The 21,647-nt window shown below is 48.2% G+C and overlaps 1 protein-coding gene across 4 annotated transcripts in view; it reads left to right on the top strand.

The window, feature by feature from the left end:
* UTRN (utrophin) overlaps positions 1-21,647 on the top strand; it is a 1,396,454-nt gene that overhangs the window by 1,261,903 nt on the left and 112,904 nt on the right. For all 4 annotated transcript variants that reach the window (XM_085612275.1, XM_085612279.1, XM_085612276.1 and 1 more), the window contains one exon: positions 19,520-19,656. In XM_085612275.1, the coding sequence (XP_085468401.1) occupies positions 19,520-19,656 (137 nt within the window). The remainder of the gene's footprint in view (positions 1-19,519; positions 19,657-21,647) is intronic.

Here is a 21,647-nt window from a genome sequence, read left to right on the forward strand (position 1 = left end):
GCGCAAGGCGGCCGCAGCCCTTGGGCTCGAGCTGCCTGCCGTGGCTGTGAGGACTAACGTCCTTACTGAGGTGCTTCAGTCTGCAGCAAGCTCCACTGAGCCTCTGCTGCAATTCAATGAGGCCCTCATTGACGTTCTGCAGGGCACCTGGTCCAAGCCCTCCACAGTTCCTCCTGTGGACAGGAACGTCGCCAGGCGCCACCGCCCTGCTCCGGGCGACCCCAGTTTTCTGTCCCAACACCCTACCCCTGAGAGCCTGGTTATCCAGGCCTCTACCTCCCAATCCTCTTTCCCGACCGCCCCGCCGGACCGGGATTCCAAGAGACTGGAACAGTTTGGCAAGAAGCTGTTCTCCTCCCTTAGTTTGGGCCTGCGGTCTTTGAACACCGCTTGTCTCTTGGACCGTTATTCCCACTCTCTGTGGGATGCGGTGGAGGACGCGCTGCCCCTGTGTCCGGAGGAGGTCCGGACACGACTTACCCAGGCTCTGGCCGATGAAAGGGATGCCGCGCGACATGCTATACGGTGTGGGCTTGACACCACGGACTCGCTGGGTAGGGCCATTTCTACCACAGTGGCGCTTAGACGTCACGCCTGGCTGCGGTCCACGTCATTTTCGGGCGATGTCCAGAGCACTCTCATGGACATGCCGTTTGATGGCACTCGCCTGTTTGGCGAGAAAGCGGACAGTGCGCTGAACCGCTTTAAGGACTCCCGTGCTACGGCCAAGTCCTTGGGCCTCTCGGCCCCGCGGTCGCAATCTTCCGCCTTTCGCCCCTTTCGTGGCCAAGGAAGGGGTGCCTCCTCACGTGCGCCTAGCCACCAGCCGCAGAACCAACATGCGCGCGGTCGCGGACGTGGTTTCCGCCGAGGCGGTTCTGGAGGACGACGAGGTCAGCCCACATCCACCCCGGCAGCATCCGCCTCAAAGCCTTCCTAGTCTGAGCTTTCAGGCCCATTCCACGCCAGTGGGCGGCAGAGTTCGCCATCACCTGCTCCACTGGCGGTCCATCACATCGGACAGGTGGGTGCTGCAAATCGTCCGAAGGGGCTACTCCCTCCCCTTCGAGACGACCCCTCCAGCCATGCCACCGCAGCACCACCGTATCTCGGGGGATCATTTGAATCTTCTCCACGAGGAAGTTTCGGCCCTCTTGGCCAAGGGGGCCGTCGAGCGCGTTCCGAGTCCAGAAGTAGGTCATGGTTGTTATTCCCACTACTTTCTGGTTCCCAAGAAGGGCAAAGGGGGCCTACGCCCTATCTTGGACCTCCGGAACGTCAATGCCTTCCTCCGGAAGGAAAGGTTCAAGATGTTGACTTTGGCTCAGGTTCTAGCTCCCCTAGACCCCGGAGACTGGATGGTAGCGTTGGACTTGCAGGACGCATACTTCCACATCCCCGTCCTGCCGGCCCACCGGCGTTACCTGCGGTTCACGGTGGGCCAAGAGCACTTTCAGTTTACCGTGCTCCCCTTCGGCCTCACCAGTGCCCCTCAGGTGTTCACGAAAGTGATGGCGGTGGTCGCAGCTCATCTGCGCAGATCAGGGGTTCCAGTCTTCCCCTATCTCGACGACTGGTTGTTGAAGGCGGGCTCGCCCCAGGCAGTCGTCTCCCACCTCCAGACTACGGCGGATCTCCTGCATTTGCTGGGGTTTTCCATCAATGTGCCGAAGTCACACCTGAGTCCCTCTCAGAAGCTCCTCTTCATCGGAGCGGTTCTCGATTCGGCGCAGTTCCGGGTCTATCCACCGGAACAGCGGGTCCGGGATATACAGGCCCTGATTCCCATCTTTCGGCCTCTATCCTGGGTTTCGGTCAGGCTAGTGTTGCGGCTTCTGGGGCTGATGGCCTCCTGCATCCTACTAGTGCATCACGCCAGGCGGCGCATGCGGGCTCTGCAGTGGGACCTGAAGTTTCAGTGGGCCCAGCATCACGGCAACCTGTCCAACCATGTCTTGATCTCGGAGGGCACTGCACAGCAGTTGCAGTGGTGGCTCACGGACCGCGATTGGGTCATGGGCAGAAGCCTCTCCCTTCCCCAACCGGAGCATGTCGTAGTGACGGATGCGTCCCTCCTGGGATGGGGTGGCCATATGGGAGAGGCGGAGATCAGAGGCCTCTGGTCTCATGCGGAGTCTCGTCTCCACATCAACCTGTTGGAGTTGAGAGCGATCCGACTTGCACTGAAAGCCTCCCTTCCCTCTGTCAGGGGCAGTGTCGTGCAGGTGTTCACGGACAACACCACCGCCATGTGGTATTGCAACAAACAGGGCGGGGTGGGGTCGTGGACCCTTTGTCAGGAGGCCCTGCGCCTCTGGACGTGGCTGGAACACCAGGGCATCACCCTAGTGGTTCAACATCTGGCGGGCTCTCTGAACGCCAGAGCAGACGAACTCAGCCGCCGGTGCATGATGGATCACGAATGGCATCTGAACTCCGGAGTGGCGCAAGGTCTCTTTCAGCAGTGGGGAGAGCCTTGGTTAGATCTATTCGCCACCGAAGAGAACGCGCAATGTCAGCAGTTCTGCGCGTTGGAATTTCCAAGGCGGCACTAGCTCGGCGACGCTTTTCGTCACGAGTGGAGTTGCGGTCTGTTGTACGCCTTTCCGCCTATAGCACTTCTGCCCAGAGTGCTGAAGAAGATCAGGCACGACCGGGCCCAAGACATCTTGGTGGCTCCGGATTGGGCACGAAGGTACTGGTATCCCGAGCTACTCAGTATGTTGACCGATCCTCCGATACGTCTGCCCCTTCGGGAGGATCTTCTGTCGCAGCAGCAGGGGACGGTCCTCCACCCGAACCTGTCCAGCCTCCACCTCCATGCGTGGAGATTGAGCGGCGACAGTTGATGCCATTTGACTTGCCTCCTGAAGTCTGTGATATCATTCTGGCAGCCAGGCGTCCCTCCACCAAGTCGGTATACGCCTGCCGGTGGAACAAATTTGTGGCATGGTGCATAGCAAAGGCTGTGGATCCCCTTTCCGCCCCTCTTTCTGAGGTTCTCCTCTTTCTTCTTTCTTTGGCCCGGCAGGGCTCTGCCCTGGGCACCCTGAAAGGTTATCTTGCTGCCATCTCTGCCTTCTTGCGGCTTCCTGATCAGCCTTCTCTTTTCAAGTCCCCTGTGGTTACACGCTTTCTAAAAGGCATTACTCACACGTTCCCTCCTGTCCCTTTTGTAATGCCTCAGTGGGACTTGAATCTTGTTCTCACATTTCTAATGTGTGCTCCCTTTGAGCCTCTTCATAATTGTCCTCTTCGTCTGCTGACGCTTAAGACTGCTTTTCTGGTAGCCATCACCTCGGCTAGACGGGTGAGTGAGCTCCAGGCTTTATCTTCAAAGCCTCCTTTTCTATCTGTTCATCCGGACAAGGTTGTCCTTCGGCTTCGTCCCTCCTTTCTTCCGAAAGTGGTGACTCCATTTCATCTTGGGCAGTCTGTCACCTTGCCCACCTTCTTTCCGCCTCCGCATCCTTCCAAAGAGGAAGAGAGGCTCCACCGTCTGGACCCAAAACGTGCGCTCTCTTTTTATTTGGACCGCACAAAGCAGTTCCGGGTGGACGACCAACTTTTCGTTGGATACGTGGGTGCTAAGAAGGGGAAAGCTGTGCACAAACGGACCATCTCTCGGTGGGTCGTTTTGTGCATCAAAATTTGTTACTCCTTGGCTAAAAAGGACCCTCCTGTTGGGCTGCGCGCCCATTCTACTCGGGCCACAGCGGCTACTACTGCTTTGGGACGGGGTGTCCCTTTGCAGGATATCTGTCAGGCGGCGACGTGGGGTTCGCTACACACGTTTGCCAGGCATTACTGCCTTGACAGCCAAGTCCGGAGGGATGGCTTCTTTGGCCGTTCTGTCCTCCAGGACTTTCTGGTGTGATCTTGGTTCGCAGACCCACCACCGGGGATGGTATTGCTTGGGTATCTATTCTAAGGTGAGGAATCTAACTAACGTGTTTCTTTCAGATGAACAAGTTACTTACCTTCGGTAACGATGTATCTGTAAGAAACATTAGTTAGTTAGATTCCTCACCGACCCACCCATCCTCCCCGTTCTGCGAACTGACATCTAGGGTTAAGGTTATCCTTTTCAGGCCCCTAGATTTTATTTTTGGCACCAATGTCGGTCTTTGCATGGCTCTGCGTTCCTGGCGCGGAAGGCTGTGTACAAGAACTGACGTCAGCGCGCGAGGGCGGCGTCTAAGTACTCCGACGACGTCATTCCGGCGCACGACGCCGACGACGGACGCGGAGCCGCAGACGACGCCTAGCGACGCGCAAGGGGTATTGCTGACGAAAAATCTTCCGGATCCAGTCTGACGCCTGGGGATATTCTAAGGTGAGGAATCTAACTAACTAATGTTTCTTACAGATACATCGTTACCGAAGGTAAGTAACTTGTTCGATAAGAAGACTGACATAAGAGCCTCAGTCCGATGTTCCACCTTCGGATCTGAAACAAAAAGAACTGTTTGTTAACCTAGATACTGGACATATTCATTGCAAATTGCCTGAAAAAAGGGAATTGGACCAACAGGATGAGCACTACATGCCCCTGAAGAAAAGGAATGTGGGTACAAACCTTTCACCACCTTATGTGCCACCTCCTTCACCTTCTAATCCCTAATTACTTATCACACCCACTAATTCACCACCACCTCTATCACCTAACCCACAGGATGATGGGGATGGGGATGGAGATGAGGATAGGCCACAAGATGTTGACCCATGGGAGGATTATGATATTGATCCACACACAGATACTGACCCTGACTTATACCCGTCCAGGCCATCACCACCTGATGACGATATAGGTTACATTGAGCTTCTTAATAGAGCTGCACATTACCATGGGGTGGAACTACATAAGGAGGCTTTAGAGGAGGACTTCTTGTTTGAGACTTTAAGCTCCACTCAGAAAACTACACATCCACTACCAATGCTCAAGGGGATGCTTAAGCATACAGATGAAGTTTTAAAGATCCTGTAAGTGCAAGAATCATCACGCTTAAGGTTGAGAAGAAAAATATACCAGCACCTACTGACCCTGCCTACATCAAGGGTCAGTTGCCCTTAGACTCTCTTGTGGTTTCTAATGCTCGCAAGAGAGCTAACTCTCAGACCACAGGTGAGGCCCCTCCTCCTGATAAGGAGTCCAAGTTAAATTATGCCTCTGGCAAGCAGCTAATCAGTGGCGCATTGCTAATGCTCAGGCTTTGCTAGCCAGATATGATAGAGCTCATTACGATGAGCTAGAAAAGCGAATGCAATTTCTGCCTGATGAGCATAAATCTAAGGCAAATGATCTTATTCGGGAGGTCAAACTTATTACCAATACCTCCATCAAGTGCACATTAGATGCAGCAGACACAGCAGCATGCGCTGTAAACACCAGCGTACTGCTACATAGACACGCATGGTTGAGAATTTCAGGTTTCAAACCTGAGGTACAGGCCTCTGTTCTCAATCAGCTCTTTGATAAGGAACACCTCTTTTGCCAAGCAGTTGACACCTCCCTGGAAAAAATGAAAAATGACACTGAGGTCGCAAAGTCCATGAGGGCTTTACAGTTACCTGCAAGTAGGGGTTCCTTTAGGTGCTCCTTTTACAGGGGTGGCACCAAAAATATTACCTCAGAAAATCCCTCCTCCTCTTACACGGGCAACAACCAATCACCCTCATCAAGAGGCTATTTTAGAGGAGGTTTTAAAGGAAACAATGGTAAGGGAAGAGGCAGAGGCAAATCCACACACACTTCCCCTGCAAATAACAAACAGCGACTTCCTTTCGCTACCCCCGATCTTTCCACTCCTGTAGAGGGACATCTCTCTCAATTTCTCCCTATCTGGAACACCATCACCTCAGACAAATGGGTTTTTCAAATTATCCAATATTGTTACTGCCTGGAACTTAAAGACACTCCCCCAAACATTCTTCCAAGATCACACGCAATGTCACCGGAACATCTTACCATTCTAAAAAAAGAAGTTCTCTCTCTGTTGGATAAAGGAGAGATAGAAACAGTCCCATTAAAATATCAAGGGACGGCTCTCTCAGGCCTATCCTAGACCTCAGAGAACTAAATCTATACATTCAAACGGGCCACTTTCACATAGTTACTCTCCAGCAAGGGCTCCTGCTCCTTCAACAAGGCGACTTTCTGTCCACTCTGGACTCGAAGGACGCCTATTTCCATATACCAATACATCCTGCTCACTGCAAATACCGCAGGTTTGTAGTAGCAGGCCAGCACTATCGGTTCATGTGCTCCCATTCGGAGTAACTACAGCATCCCAGACTTTTCACCAAGTGCTTGGCAGTAGTCGCAGCTCATCTTCGAAGGCAACACATTCACGTCTTCCCATATCTGGACCACTGGCTCATAAAAGCCAGCTCGCAACAAAGCTGTCTCAATCACACTCACAAAACAGTGCAGTTGCTCCACGATCTTAGATTCACAGTAAATCTGTCCAAGTCCCATCTACTACCATCCAACACACAGGCATATCTGGGAGCCACAATAGATACACAAAAAGCTTTGGCCTACCCCTGTCCGACCAGAATCTCCAACATGCAGACTCTACTCTGCCAGCTTCAGCCTCAACACTCATTGCCAGCTCGAGTGTTCATGCAGGTACTAGGGATTATGGTGTCTTGCATGCTAATAGTTCCTTATGCAAGACTTCACATGCGTCCCCTTTAGTAGTGCTTAGCACGTCAGTGAAATCAGGGTCAGGGTCTGTTATCAGATCTAGTGTTGGTGGACGGCCGCACCCATCGCTCTCTGCAGTGGTGGAATACACAAAATCTTTCAAAAGGGCGGCCCTTCATAGATCCGGTTCCACAGATAGTGCTAACAGCAGACGCATCGCTCACTGGTTGGGGAGCCCATCTCCACACGCATACAATTTAGGGCATATGGAACCTGCAGCTTCACATAAAGCATCTAGAGCTGCTAGCAAATGTTCTAGAGCTCAAAGCATTTCAAGTTCATCCAGTAGGCAAAGCTGTCCTGATCCGTACAGACAACATGACAGCAATGTACTTCATACACAAACGGGGGGACACACTCTCTTCAGCTGTCACAACTAGCACAGACCCTCTGGAGATGGGCCATACATCACAAAATGTTTCTCCTTGCAGAACACCTTCCAGGAGTAAACAATCAGATTGCAGATCTGCTCAGTTGTCAAAGACAACAGATACACAAATGGGAACTCCACCCTCAAGTTCTCCTCCCATTCTTCCAAATGTGCGGTTTTCTGGACATAGATCTGTTCGCCACAAATGTAAACGCAAAATGCCCAAGCCTCGCATCCCGACATCCATACCCATTGTCCAAGGGCAATGCACTATGGATCAAATGGTAAGGGATATTTGCCTATGCTTTTCTGCCTCTCCCTCTCATTCCATTCATTGTTCGGAAGCTCAGACAGGCGTCCCTAACATTATTCCTAGTTGTTCCCACATGGGCCCGACAATCCTGGGTCACAACCCTGTTAAAGCTCTCAGTTCCTCATGAAAAACTGCACTTCACTCCCAATCTTCTCACGCAGAGCCATGGAGAGATAAGACATCCAGATCCCAGCCATCTCAACCTTGCTATCTGGCACCTGAAATCTTAGAGTTTGGCTACCTTAATCTACCGCCAGACTGCATGAATATTATCAAAGAGGCTAGACGTCCCACCACAAGGGTATGCCATGCAGCAAAGTTGAAGCGATTTGTGATATACTGCAATAACAATCAAATAGATCCTCTGGACGCTTTAGTTCTAAAGATAATTTGCTATTTACTACATCTGCAGCATTCCAATTTAGTGTATTCTTCCATACGCTTACATCTTGCTGCAATAGCTGCATATCTACAGAACAGACAACATCTTTCTCTTTTTAGAGTGCCTGTCATTAAAGCATTTATGGAGGGACTTAAAAGAATCATTCCTCCAAGACTTTCACCTGCTCCAGTGTGGAATCTCAACATTGTCCTCACGAGGCTAATGGGTCCACCCTTTGAGCCATTGCATAAATGTGAAATAAAATTTCTCACTTGGAAGGTAGCTTTCCATATAGCTATCACATCCCTGAGAAGAATGGGTGAGCTTCAGGCACTAACCATAGAAGAGCCATTCTTACAAATACACCAAAACGAAGAGGTCCTTCGGACCAACCCTAAATGTCCACCAAAGGTCATTTCTGCCTTTTATATCAACCAATCTGTTGAGTTGCCTGTGTTCTTCCCTCAACCAGAGTCTGTGGCAGCACGTGCTTTACACACTTCAGATGTGAAAATAGCAATTCTTTACTATATAGAAAGGACAAAACCTTTCCCCAACACAAAACAACAATTTGTCGCTTTTGCTCCACCACATAAAGGCAATCCTATATCAAAATCAGGCATTGCAAGGTGGATAGTCAAGTGCATCCAAATATGTCATGCAAAAGCTAAAAGAACACTAACAATTCCCCCTAGAGCGTACTCCATACGCAAGCTAGGGGCTTCTATGGCATTCTTTAAGAAATATACCCTTAGATGATATCTGCAAAGCAATTTTATGTACACTATTTCAGACAACTGCAACAGCTACAGGTTAGCCACCGCTTTGGGAGATAACTGCTTTATAGTCTATGCACAGCATGTGATCTACAGCTCACATGCCTCGAACGAAAAATGCTACTTACCCAGTATGCATCTGTTCTTGGCATGTAGTGCTGTTGCAGTTCCATCTTACTTAGATACATATATACATGGATATCTCTTACTACTCTTACTAGCTTTATCATCACCCTCTGTGGCAAACAACAATCTAACAATGGAGTCGATGCCCATGCGCACTATCACCGAAAGAAGGAGTCACCTACTTTGTGACTGGAAAAGACTTCTTCGAACAAAACCTAAGTGCAAACATCCGAACCCAACACTTGACGGAAGGATATGCACAGCATGTGACTCTACAGCCCTAGATGCCAAGAACAGATGCATACTGGGTAAGTAGCATTTTTCTTTCAGTGGTCATTATTCTGTGCCGAATGAATCGAGCCTCTAGTGATGCCCTATTATTCCTGTACGCCAGTAAAGTTTTTAACCTCAGGATTAGGTATGTACCATCAGCAATGAGTGGAATTGTGGCATACCCACTTACCATGCTCGATAATGCACATTTTGGATAAGTAAAATGCCATCCAAGTCCGCTTCGGGTAATTATAAGGTGGAACGTTTACAGCTAGGGAGCAGCATGGATCCAGCGCCTTTAATATGAGAAAACACAATTACAGAAAGGGTGCCACATTAGAGATGGGAGCGACAAACACTGTCAATGACTGAAAGCTGAAGAAGGGTGGAAGACGAGGCAAGTATACCCAAATAGGGTAATTCAGGATACACGCTTGTTCTATTGAGTATAGGTGGGTTTGGAGGTGGGTACTGCGTATGGGTTTGTTGGCTTTTCTCTCCCATTAAATTCTAGGTTTCCGTATTTGTTTGGGTTGCAGTTTGTTTTTTGTTATCATTGGGCAGATCACAGTCTTTTGAAGCATATTGGGTTATTTAGGGCTCGCCCCGTTTGCTTATTGCTCCCTTCTTGATCTTCGTCCTTCGCTACATATTGTGTTTTTTGTTAGATTTGTAATAGATGGAGGTAGTCAGCTTTATCTCACGCATGCAAAGAGTGACTGTTGATTGATAATAGAAATGTAAGAGAAGTGTCTCCTTTTTCTCTATCTATGCAATGAACACCAGAATAACTGATAGGCTAAAAATATATTCCTGGTACTATCTGTCCCTAGGCGCAATTGAATGATCTCTCTTCTCTTTGGAAGAATGGTTTGATGAAGGTTTTTCAGTAGTGTCAGTCGGCATTAAAATCATTGTCCCCATTAGCCCCCAGCGTGCAATGTAAATCTTTCCTTGCAAATTATTTATTCAGAACCAATAGCTTTATAAAGAGAAGTGGTTGCATCACAGTGCAGGCCAGATGTCCCTTTCGACGCTTCAGCATCTGTACACAATGGCAGTCTTCAGTGAAAAAAATCCAACATTGCTGCAAAGATCGACAAGAATTTGAACAGACCAGCTGTGATTTCCAAGATGACATAGTCAGCTGCTAATTTCCAGCTGCTTCTTTGTTAAGATGTTGAAACTTAAAATAAATATTAATTAACCTGTGTGCATACGTTACAGTGCTATTCCATGCTGCACAATTTGCGAGAAAAAAATGATGCTTTTCATTATACATAATGTAACAATTTTATTTCATTGCTATGAAAAATAAATCGAATTTCAACTTTAAATAGCAGAATTGCTGAAAGCTATGACTAAGTCACAAACAAAGTTAATACCATGATAATTTCTGTGGTATTTAGTAGTAAGTGAAATGCTTGAAATTGCGCAAGAATACATTGACGTAACCATTTTTTTCTGGGCCCAGAGAACACTGGAGCAGCAGGGAGCCAGGCTGAAGTGGCACTTACATTTATTTTCATTTGTATCTTGCATGCACTTCTTCCACCATTGGTTGAGTAGATCAGGAATTTCAAGAACTTCTGGGTACCTAGCAACAATTTGGAAGAGTATTTCTGTGGTTCAAAGACCTTTCTACCCGCGTGAGTAAATGGCAGTACGAAAAAGGGTATGTTCAAAGTACAAGTTGGATAACTATGGCATTCTGCTTTATGGATGTAGAGTTGGGCTGCAACAGAAAATAGGCCTCGGCAACACAGTAGACGACCCCTCCCTCCTAATTAGTGAATTGGATGGCTAGAAATGTGGCCTACATTTGCAAATTGGGGTCGTTTTGAAAGACCAAGCTGCATAACTGTTTTGCAAGGTATGGAAGACTGCATGGGTTTCAGCTTCCTACTAGCAAGGTTTGTGGTAATATCAGGGAAATCAACAGTAAAAACTATCCCATTAAACTATAAAACAGGCTCAAATAAAGCCATAAAAACACCCAACACATTGACTTGTCAGAGCAGCCCATCTGGCACTGTGTGATTGCCCTGCAGGCCCGTCCAATTTGGGATGTAGTTTTTTTTGTTGCAGTTATATATAGTGCAAACTCAACCCGAAGACAGTGGAGCTCTTGATTTGAGCACCAGTAACGTTACACAATAATAAATTCATTTTTGGGTAGGCACAGGGAGATTAAGGCCTCTGATTATGATGTCTGAAGTTGCCTCTGACTGACATCGCTGCAGATTGGGAACTGACCGACCTCAGGTTGGCAGTTCCGAACCCGCAATTAGGATGCGACTTGCACATTGTGCAGTCTCAAACTGAAATCTTTTCAGTGCAAGCTTAAACGGCAGGCCGAAACTGCCGGCAGCAAAAACTCCCATTTAAGTTTTTAATCATCCCTGCACCGTGTGGCAGGCCCTTCACGGTGCCTGCCACACGGTGCATGGATGTTGAGTATGGATTCCCCCCAGGACCTCACGTAGAGGGCCGGGGGAAAGGGGACCTGCTAGGGGCCCGCAAAGTCACTTTCCATCGTCCTTTCCTGGAAAGCCAACATGGAAAGGCCGTCGGAAACAGACATCATAATACCGACGGTGGAAACGCTGTCCTTAAGGAATTATGAGGAGTTTCCGACCAATCGAGCCCGTCAGATTGTGTTGGTCGGTCCCTCCACCTACAGCTTCTGACCGTACACATCCTAATGCGTTGGTCGGACCGTAGCAGTAGATTCGGTACGGACCGCAATCGAAAAGCTGTCCGTTGCAGTCCGAACCGCATTGTAATGAGGCCCTATGTGATTTGCCCAGACTTACAAAATGTTGAGCCAATGCTGAGACTCAAATCTGGCTCCCTAGTTCCAAAGTCGGCAGCCCTGACTGTTAAACCCTTTACCTTCAACATCAGACAAATAAGGGCAGCATTGAGTGTCTGGGATGCAGCTGCAACAAGATTGTTAAAATAGCTTGTGTTTTTATACAGCACTTAATACTGCAATTATTGCCATTTCTAAGCTCTGTAAATAAGTAGTGCTCTGATGCTCTTTGTTCAGTTCAATCTGCAGCAACTTAAAATTGTAATGAAATGTTAAAAAGAGTGTGAACTCAGGATATGCACGATTCTGATGGAGATTTCTGGGGGGAAAAAATTCAAAATCTTAAAGAACCACTTGTTTTTTAGGTCTCGCCTACGCAGCGCAGGAGACCTCTTGTAATCTATTCGGTTTTTAGGCCAAAAACATGCACGCATTGCATTGCTTTCAATGGCAACGCGTGCATGTTTGGCGATTCCCTTGCGGGAGCGAGCTTTGAAACCATCTGTTTGTAATTAACTTTCAAACAGATGGTGCCCTTGCTCACTCCCACAAGGGAAACGCTGTGTGTGCTCTGGGCCGCACTCCCCCCACCCCTTCCACTTAGTTTATTGCCTCCTGTCACACACGCCCATCCTCATCTTAACCTGCCTTCCTTCTCCCACGCTTTCCTTCCCCCTTCTTTCCATCTCTCCTGTTCTTTCCCCTAGCTGCCTTACTTTTGCTTCCCTTTTCTTTTTCACTGCCTCTCTCCCGTTCCCTTTCTTGTTCTGTTTTCCCCTATTTCGTTTCTTCTCCTTTCTCTCGTGTTACCTTCTTTTCCATCTCTCTACTTTATCTCTTCCTCCACCCACCCTCTCTCTCTACCTCTCTCTCTCTTCCTCCACCCTCTCTACCTCTCTCTCTCTCTACCTGTCTTCCTCCACCCTCTGTCTCTCTACCCCTCTCTACCTACCTCTCTCTCTCTACACTCTCTCTACCTCTCTCTCTACCTCACTACCTCTCTCTACCTCTCTCTCTACCTACCTCTCTCTCTCTACACTCTCTCTACCTCTCTCTCTACCTCACTACCTCTCTCTACCGCTCTCTCTACCTCTCTCTCTCTCTACCGCTCTCTCTACCACTCTCTCTCTACCACTCTCTCTCTACCACTCTCTCTCTACCTCTCTCTCTACCTCTCTCTCTCTACCTCTCTCTCTACCTCTCTATCTCTCTCTACCTCTACCTCTACCTCTACCTCTCTACCTCTACTTCTCTCTCCACCTCTCTACTTCTCTATCTCTACCTCTTTATCTCTACCTCTACCTCTCTCTACCTCTCTACCTCTCTCTCTACCTCTCTCTCTACCTCTACATCTCTACCACTCTCTACCTCTACCTCTCTATCACTCTCTACCTCCCTCTCTACCTCTCTCTCTCTCTACCTCTCTCTCTATCCCTCTCTACCTCTCTCTCTACCTCCCTCTACCTCTCTCTCTCCTCTCTCTCTACCTCTCTCTCGACCTCTTCCTCTACCTCTCCCTCTACCACTCTACCTCTCTCTCTACCTCTCTCTACCTCTCTACCTCTACCTCTCTACCTCTATCTACCTCTCTACCTCTCTCTATCTCTCTACCTCTCTCTCTACCTCCCCCTCTCTCTCTACCTCCCTCTCTACCTCCCTCTCTCTCTACCTCTCTCTCTATCTCTCTCCCTCTCTACCTCTCTCTCTACCTCTCTACCTCCCTCTACCTCTACCTCTCTCTCTCCTCTCTCTCTACCTCTCTCTCGACCTCTTCCTCTACCTCTACCTCTACCACTCTACCTCTCTCTCTACCTCTACCTCTATCTACCTCTCTACCTCTCTCTATCTCTCTACCTCTCTCTCTACCTCCCCCTCTCTCTCTACCTCTCCCTCTGCCTCTACCTCTCTCCCTCTCTACCTCTCTCTACCTCTCTACCTCTCTCTCTCTACCTCTACCTCTCTACCTCTCTCTCTACCTCTCCCTCTACCTGTCTCTCTCTACCTCTGCCTCTCTACCTCTCTCTACCTCTCTCTACCTCTGTCTCTCTACCCCTCGCTCTCTACCCCTCTCTCTTTCTACACCTCTCTCTACCCCTTTCTTTCTACCCCTCTCTCTACCCCTCTCTCTACACCTCTCTCTACACCTCTCTCTACCCTTCTCTCTACCCACCTATCTCTACCCACCTCTCTCTACCCACCTCTCTCTACCCACCTCTCTCTACCCACCTCTCTCTACCCACCTATCTCTACCCACCTATCTCTACACACCTCTCTCTACACACCTCTCTCTACACACCTCTCTCACACACCTCTCTCTACCCACCTCTCTCTACACACCTCTCTCTCTCTCTCTCTTTACACACCTCTCTCTCTCTCTACACCTCTAAGTGGCAGCCGGAGCCTGATAGCACTGCTTGTCCTTTAAAAGAAAAACAATCATTGGCATAGCCAATAGGTCTCGCTTCTGGGACCTTATAAGTGTTTAGTTATCCAGTACAATATCCTTGGTGCAACAACATCAATTGTTGCATGGCTAAACACTTATTAGGTCCCAAAGGCGAGACCTATTGGCTATGCCAATGCTTGTTGCTTTTGAGATACGTAGTGTTGTAACACCCTTTGTGTGAATGCTTAAGAATCCACACATTTATGGGGTTTTTTTTCAGAGGGGGATTGGTGGGGGGGGGGCGGAGATAAGGCGTTTCTTCCATCCAAAATCTTTCTCTGTCAATGCAAATGGATACCATCCACCTGTTCAGGTCTGCTTGCTTACATGCAAAAAAGACAGAGTCTGAGATGCTATTCGTTATTATGCTTCTAGGTTCACTGCGTTAGTGAGGCATGGTGTATTGAAGGCAATTTGTCTTTTACTGCCATATACAAAGGTGTCGTGGTCAAGAAGCAAATGGCCCAGAAGCAGGCTCAATGAAAATGACTTCTTTCCAACACTGCAAATTTACGAGTCAATAATGTAAATGTGTGTACTCAGCTAGTTTGGAAAGTAACAGTACAACATTAGCATTTACTTAAAGAGCGTCATGGCAATTAAGGGCAGGGTTCAAGGGGAAGGCTCTCGTTTAATGCCCCAGATGTGGTTGGGGGCATTGCACAGAGCGGCTGGTATATTTTGGTTGTGTTTCCCTAGGTTTATGCGCTGTCATTCATTGTTTGAATTCTAAAACAGATTCGTTGCACATGAGCAGCTCATCTGCTCCACAGAAACCTATCACCTTGCGGAGGTCAAATACTTCCACCCCCCCTCCCCCCCCCCCACCATGGGTGCTCCCTACCCAGCATGCATAAAGGGGAAAATACGTCACCAGGACAGCCTTTTCTTTCTTTCTGCGCTGCAGATCTGTTGCCTAGCGAGGTCAATGTACTTTTTGTTGTATTTCTTTTTTGTTCCTACTGTGGCTCACTTGCTCTAACAGTCGCTATTTTCAGGCGACCTGGCCGCCCTGCTCAGTAGGCTTGGATCTATGATGTGGGATGTGGCGCTGAGCGTCCTTACGCCCGGTTTCAGGACCCACTGATGCCGCCGCAGGCGAGCTATGTGCTATGTGGCACAATGATTCTTGTGTAGTGGAGCGCCCGCATGCTTCTGCTGTTTTTGGGCTCACAGGTGCTTCCTGCATGCCGGTGGTACCCGCTAGAAGTAAGAGGCCGCAAGAATTTGTTTGGTTAGAAACGGGTTCGATGCGGGAAGCACCCGTGTTTGTGGCAAGAATGGCCCTGGCTGATTCATGAAGTTCTGCGGGGGTTCCGACGGTGGATGTACTGCGCCTCTTGATTAATGAGGCTGTTGAGGGAGCATTCAGGGCCACGGAGGCTGATGGTCCTCCTGCTAAAGTACATAGGCCTACTCCCCTGGCAGACATGAATGACCCAGATAAGGAGGAAGGATGGAGGGGTCAATTTGTGCAGGGGGCTGAGCTTTCTGATCTCTATACCTATGTCAGGGGCAATCTCGGATTTTCTTCTTCTGTGGTGCATGAGTTGGATAATGATTTTTTTTACCCAGTACCACCAGCCTGATCCTGAATCTTTGCCTTTGCATATTGAGGTCCACAAAGTGCTTGCCCATGAATGGCGGGACATTGACAAGACTGCATTCCCTCGCTTATTGGGCAAACAGAATTGGAAGGGTTTTACGAGAAATTCCCACAGTCCATCAAAGTGGATGACCTGATGGCTGGCCTTTCTTGCCAGGACATGGTACTTTGGAATGATGCCCTTCCTTGCGACCTCTGTCGACAAGAAGATGGAACGTGCTGTGAAGAGGTCTTATCCTGCCTCCAATTCTTTTTGTCAGGGTGGTGGGCTATACCAATTATATGGTTCAGTCTCTTTTGAAGGATTTCCAGCCCCTGGCTTTTCAGATGAGTGAGGGTGGGGATGATTCATCACTGTTGGCTCTGATGGAGCTCCAGGCCTGCTACTTGTCTAACATCTCCTTCAGTAACTTGTGTGTGGCTTCAGGGACTTCCATTGTGGCTCGTCACCATGCCTGGATGGGGGCTTGGAAGCTGGAGGCCTCGCAGAAGTCTGTACTTTTGAAATTGGCATTTGGAGGTTCGAAGGTGTTTGGTCCACAGCTTGAGAAGATAGTGAACAAGTTGGCCGAGAACAAGCTGGTGGTTCCTGTTTGCCTTTCCTCTAGTGAAGTAGGGGTTTTTGGTATTGCCGTGCTTTTGCTTTTCCTCAGGCCAGGGGTGCTCACCAGCCCTTTCGTGACAGGAGTCATGACTGGGGTCCCCTGGTGGTGACAAGTCCCAGTCTCAGTCCGCTGGTGCCTCCTCCACTACTTCTCCAAAGCTGTGACGATCCTCCCTTTCCAGTTAGTGGTTGGCTTAGCTGCTTTTGTCGCCAATGGCAGGGTCATTCCGATGCCTGGGTGGTTCGGACTGTGGCCTCCAGTTACCGGATCAAATTTTCATGGAGGGTGGTATGCTTCTCTTGGAGAAGGCAGCTGTCATCGAGGTTCTGCCCCTGGAGCAGGGGCTGGGATATTATTCCGTCCTCTTTCTGGTTTGGTAAAGGACACCACAGACTTCTGCCCTGTGTTGGATCTGAAGGGGGAGAATCTGCACATTCCTCATCATCACTCAAGATGGTGACCTTGCAATACTTTAGCTGGTGCATAAGGGGTTCTTCCTTGCCTCTTTCAACTTGATGGATGCCTACCTGCATGTTCCAATCTATGCAGCAGATCAGTAGTTTCTGCGCTGTGTGGTGGACTCCAGGCACTACCGGTTCTAGGTGCTTCCTTTCAGCCTTTCATCTGCGCCAAGGGTTTTTACGAAACTCTTGGACAAACTCGTGGGTATTCACCATTCTCAAGGTATTAAAGTGTTTCCTTACCTTGATGATTGGTTGATTGTTTCACCCTCTTCCTCTCAGGCATGGGAGGATGTGCATCAGGTCTGTCATCTGCTGGATTAGTTTGGGTTCCTGATAGACCACAGGAAGTCCTCGCTTTGACCCTCGCAGTCTCTGAAGTTCCTCTGGCCCTCTTCTGGATGGATCTGGGGATGGTGTTCTTGTCTCCAGAAAGACATTTGACTCTGTTCCAGTATTTCTCTTGGGCGCTGTCTCACTCTCAGATGTCTTCCCATCTCTGGCTGCTGAGTTAGGGGGATATGGCCCCCACTCTGCATGTCCTCTCCTGGTCCCGTTTCCATTAGTCTTCCCTCATGCATTACCTGCTGCACCACTGGGACACTGCTTCTCAGGCTTATGCGGCTCTGATTCCTGTGACCCCGGAGATTCATGAATCCCTCTAGGGGTCGTTGTCTCCTCTCAGTCTCTCCAAGGGTTTTGATCTCGATCCTCCCTCCTTCTGTGGTCTTGTGAACCAATGCCAGTGCCACAGGGTGGGAAGCAGTTCTCGGAGATTCCAAGGCCCATGGCAGATGGTCAGATTTCGGAGCTCTCCAGTTCTCAAACTGGAGGGAATTGATGGCGGTTTGGCAGGCCCTTCTTTGGTTCACTCCCCCTCTTAGGAATCGGGTTGTCTGTGTTCAGACCTACAACCAGGTCGTTTGAGCCTATATCATCCGGCAGGGGAGGTTAGCACCGGTCTCTGTTTCTCCTTTCCTGCAAGATCAGCCTCTGGGCCAAGAGGAATCTCCTCCTCTCTCTCTTGTAGTCTATCCTCCAGGGAAGGAGAATGGACCTCCATATTCTTTGGGCAGGGTATTCCCCTCGTCGGTGAACATTGTCTGTCGCCCCTTCTCTTTCAGTAGATTCTCTCCAGCTTCGGCCTTCCCTGGCTGTAACTGTTTTCCTCAGAGGAGGACCTTCTTCCTCAGTTTTGCAGCCTGATTCCCTCAGGGTTGGCCAGGGCGATAGATGCTTTCTCCATCCCATGATCGGGCAGAGGATTTTCTGGTTGTTCCAGAATGGCCCACAATGCCCTGGTTTTCCCTTCTTCAGGGTTTGTCCCCATTGGAGGTTTCCTCTGCACCCCTCTCTGCTGATTGCTCCTCTTCTCAGTGTGTCGTCTCTCCTGCACCTCTGGTGGGGTTATGGCACTTGAGAGATTAACCTTGTTGGATCAGGGTTGTTGCCTTGAAGTGGCTCAGAGCATCCAGTTATATTGCAGGCCTTCAACCCTGAAGTCTTACAGTAGTCACTGGAAGAATTTTGACACTTGGTGTCAAAGGAAGGGTTTGTCTCCTGTTTCCTGTGATCGTGTCAGGGCATTGGAATTTTTGAGGGATGGTTTTGTCATGGGTTTGGCTGCCTCTACTCTCCGCGCCCAATGGGCCACTGTTCTGGCCTTCAGGGGTTCTGCTATGGCTTCTATCTCTCCCTTGGTGACTCACCTTTCGTGGAGTCTCAGCGTCCTAAGCGTGGGCCTTTGCTGGCTTCTTTCCCTTTCTTGCATTTTTGCCCGGACAAAGTGATTTTGCATCCAAGTCCGTTTTTTTTGCCCAAGGATTCAGTCTGACTCCCACTGTCGAAAGGATATTGTCCTTCCTGGTTTTTTCCTAAACCGTCTTCTCCTGAGGATAGAGTTCTCCATACTCTGGATGTGTTGAGGGCCCGTTGCATCTACCTGGATCATACCAGTGTTTTAGGGTCTGAAGCCTTCTTTGTCCACTCTGACTCGGTGGGTGAAGTGTGCGGTTCTCTTGTCTTACAAGGCTACTCTCTGCCCTCTTCTCTCTTATGTCTAGGGGCGGTCTACTCGGGGGGGGGGGGGGGGGGGTCCCCGCCCTGGGCCATGTTTAAGGGAGCATTTGTAATGTTGCTACATGGGCCTGCTTCCCATTTCTGTTTCACACTACTGTCTTCAATTTAGGATGTTGCAGCATGCTTGGTGTCTGTGTGACTCAATTACCATACTCTTGGGTATGGGCTCATGTGTAAGAAATAGAACAGGAAGACGGACAAGGAGGTAATGCCCGGTTGCTCACTTGTAATCTTCAATACACTGAGTCCTGGTCTTCTTTCCTTGGGTTTCTTTGGTATACTCAGGCTGTCCTGGTGACATACATCCATCCCCCCTTTATGCATGCTGGGAAGGTAGTGCCATACTGGGGTAAGTATTTGACCTCCACTAGGTAATAGGTTTCTGTGGAGCAGACGAGCTGCTTACATGTAAGGAATGGAACAGGAAGACTGGGACTCGGATTAATGAAGATTACCGGTGAGTAACCAGGCATTATTAATACCTCATTAGTGAATGCAGTTTTTACACAGCAGTGTGCCGAAGTAAATAACATATATTTTCCTTTTATCACTTAACAGACTACGTCAGGAGAAGATGTTCGAGACTTCACCAAAGTGTTGAAAAACAAGTTCCGGTCTAAAAAATACTTTGCCAAACACCCAAGGCTTGGGTACCTACCTGTACAGACAGTGTTGGAAGGCGATAACTTGGAGACGTAAGTTTTGCAACAAAATGAAAACTTATATTGTTCTTTTCACTATTTGGGTTTGCAAACATTCACACAAAGTGACTAGCTCTACATAGTGAATGCTCTAATTAAATATCTTAGTCTGGTTAAATTACTCAATCTTTGCGATTCTTACTGGCCCAAAAGACCATTTTGTTGATTGAATTACTTTTGGCCACTGCATATTCACCTGTATTAACCTGCCTCAGTGTATTCCTCTGCCTGCTTCCCACCAATGGTTTGTGGCTTTCTGTTGCTGTACCCCCTGCCCCCAACCTACCTTGGTAGGCTGTGATGTGCAGCAGACTCCTGTTGGAAAAGCAGAGTCCAGTTGTAAAACTCTAGAGACTGGCTGTGACTTGAACATCGAGACAGGATTGTGTGTGTGCCCTATCTATATGGCACTGCCCAGCTAATTTCTGTCTGTAGTAGCCACAGGAGCAACCTGTAAACCTAGGAAGGACAGGTTTCATAATGTATTAAAGCCAACCAGGTGTTATTAAGATCTGAGGAGTTTTAAGCAATTAGTTGTTAGCTATGAATCCAATCTATGTGTAAGGGCTTACACAAATGACATATGGTCACATTGGAGCAAATTATGCAAAAAAGGAAGTAAGAAACTCTGAAGTTTAGGCAGAAAGCTCTCCTTTCTACACCATACAACACCACCAACACACTGAATCTGCTCACCTCAGATGCCTTTTTCTAGCAGAGTTTTTAGACATACGATTAGTACAATGCCATGCACGCCAATTAGGAAACTGACATAGCCTTTTGCAATTTTTACAGCAAATCTGTAAGCATAGGATTAGCTAATGTCATCCATGCCGAGCTGAAAATGACAGAAGTCTTTTACCACTCACTCTAGCTAATCCTTATGCTTAAAGGTTTGCTGTAAAATTGCAAAAGGCTTTGTTACTTTCTAGCTCGATGTGAATGGCACTATGTTGATCCTATACTTAAAAACTATGCTGGAAAAACAGACATTTGAGGAGAGCAGATTCAGAATATCTGTGGTGTTGCAGGGACTTCCATATAAAGTAGCTGCTCTCTACTTAAATTCGGAAAATGCCCAGAGTTCCTTGATTCCTCTTTTGCATTATTTGTGCGGCACTCTAAACTTGAAAGGGTATTCTCTTGACTTGTACTGGTTGATCCTTCATATCTGGACAAAGCTATACCTCTCTGAAGATCTCTAACAAGAGTGAAACACATCTGAGGTTGCTTTTATTCATTTCAGGTTGACCTGGAGGGTGTTTTACCAATCCAAAGCTGAGACACTGTGCCGGCAGTGGTAAAAAGCTTTTGTAATTGTTCAACTCAGGTTGGATGGCAGTAGCTAATCCTATGCTTAAAGATGTCCTGTAAAAATTGCAAAGGCTTTGTCACTTTCTTTCTCTGCATGAATGGCACTGTGCTAATTCTATGCTTAGAAACTCTGCTAAAAAAACAGACATTTGAGGTGAGCAGATTCAGATTGTCGGTAGAGTTGAAGAGTGCTCCATACAAATGAGCTGTTCTCCACCTAAACTTATACAGAGTTCCTTGCTTCCTTTTTTGCATATATATTTGAGGTAGCATTAGAACATTGGAATGTTTAGAGCTCCATTGAAGACAGTTGAGTAACTCCCGGCTTATAATATCTGGTATAAGCCTTTTGCTCCAACATTCCAATGTTTGTCTTTATGTCTCACCCTTTTTAATTTAGGACATTCAACCCTTAGCGGATGGAATGTTCTAATAGCCTTATAGCCCTTCTGCCTCAGGCTATACTGGTAGTTCCTCAGGTCTATAACTCAGTTTCAGGCAGGTATAGCCCTCAGCAGTGGGTTGTAATGCTATATTAGAAAATTGGAATGTTTAGAGCTCCATTGAAGACAATGGAATGGCTCAAGACCAACTTTAACTGGTCGTAAGCCTTACCCTCCAATATTCCAATGTTTGTCGTTCAGTTTTTCCCTTTTTAATTTAGGATATTC

The sequence above is a fragment of the Triturus cristatus genome, chromosome 6 (genome assembly GCF_964204655.1).
Source record: "Triturus cristatus chromosome 6, aTriCri1.1, whole genome shotgun sequence".
Lineage (NCBI taxonomy): Eukaryota > Metazoa > Chordata > Amphibia > Caudata > Salamandridae > Triturus > Triturus cristatus.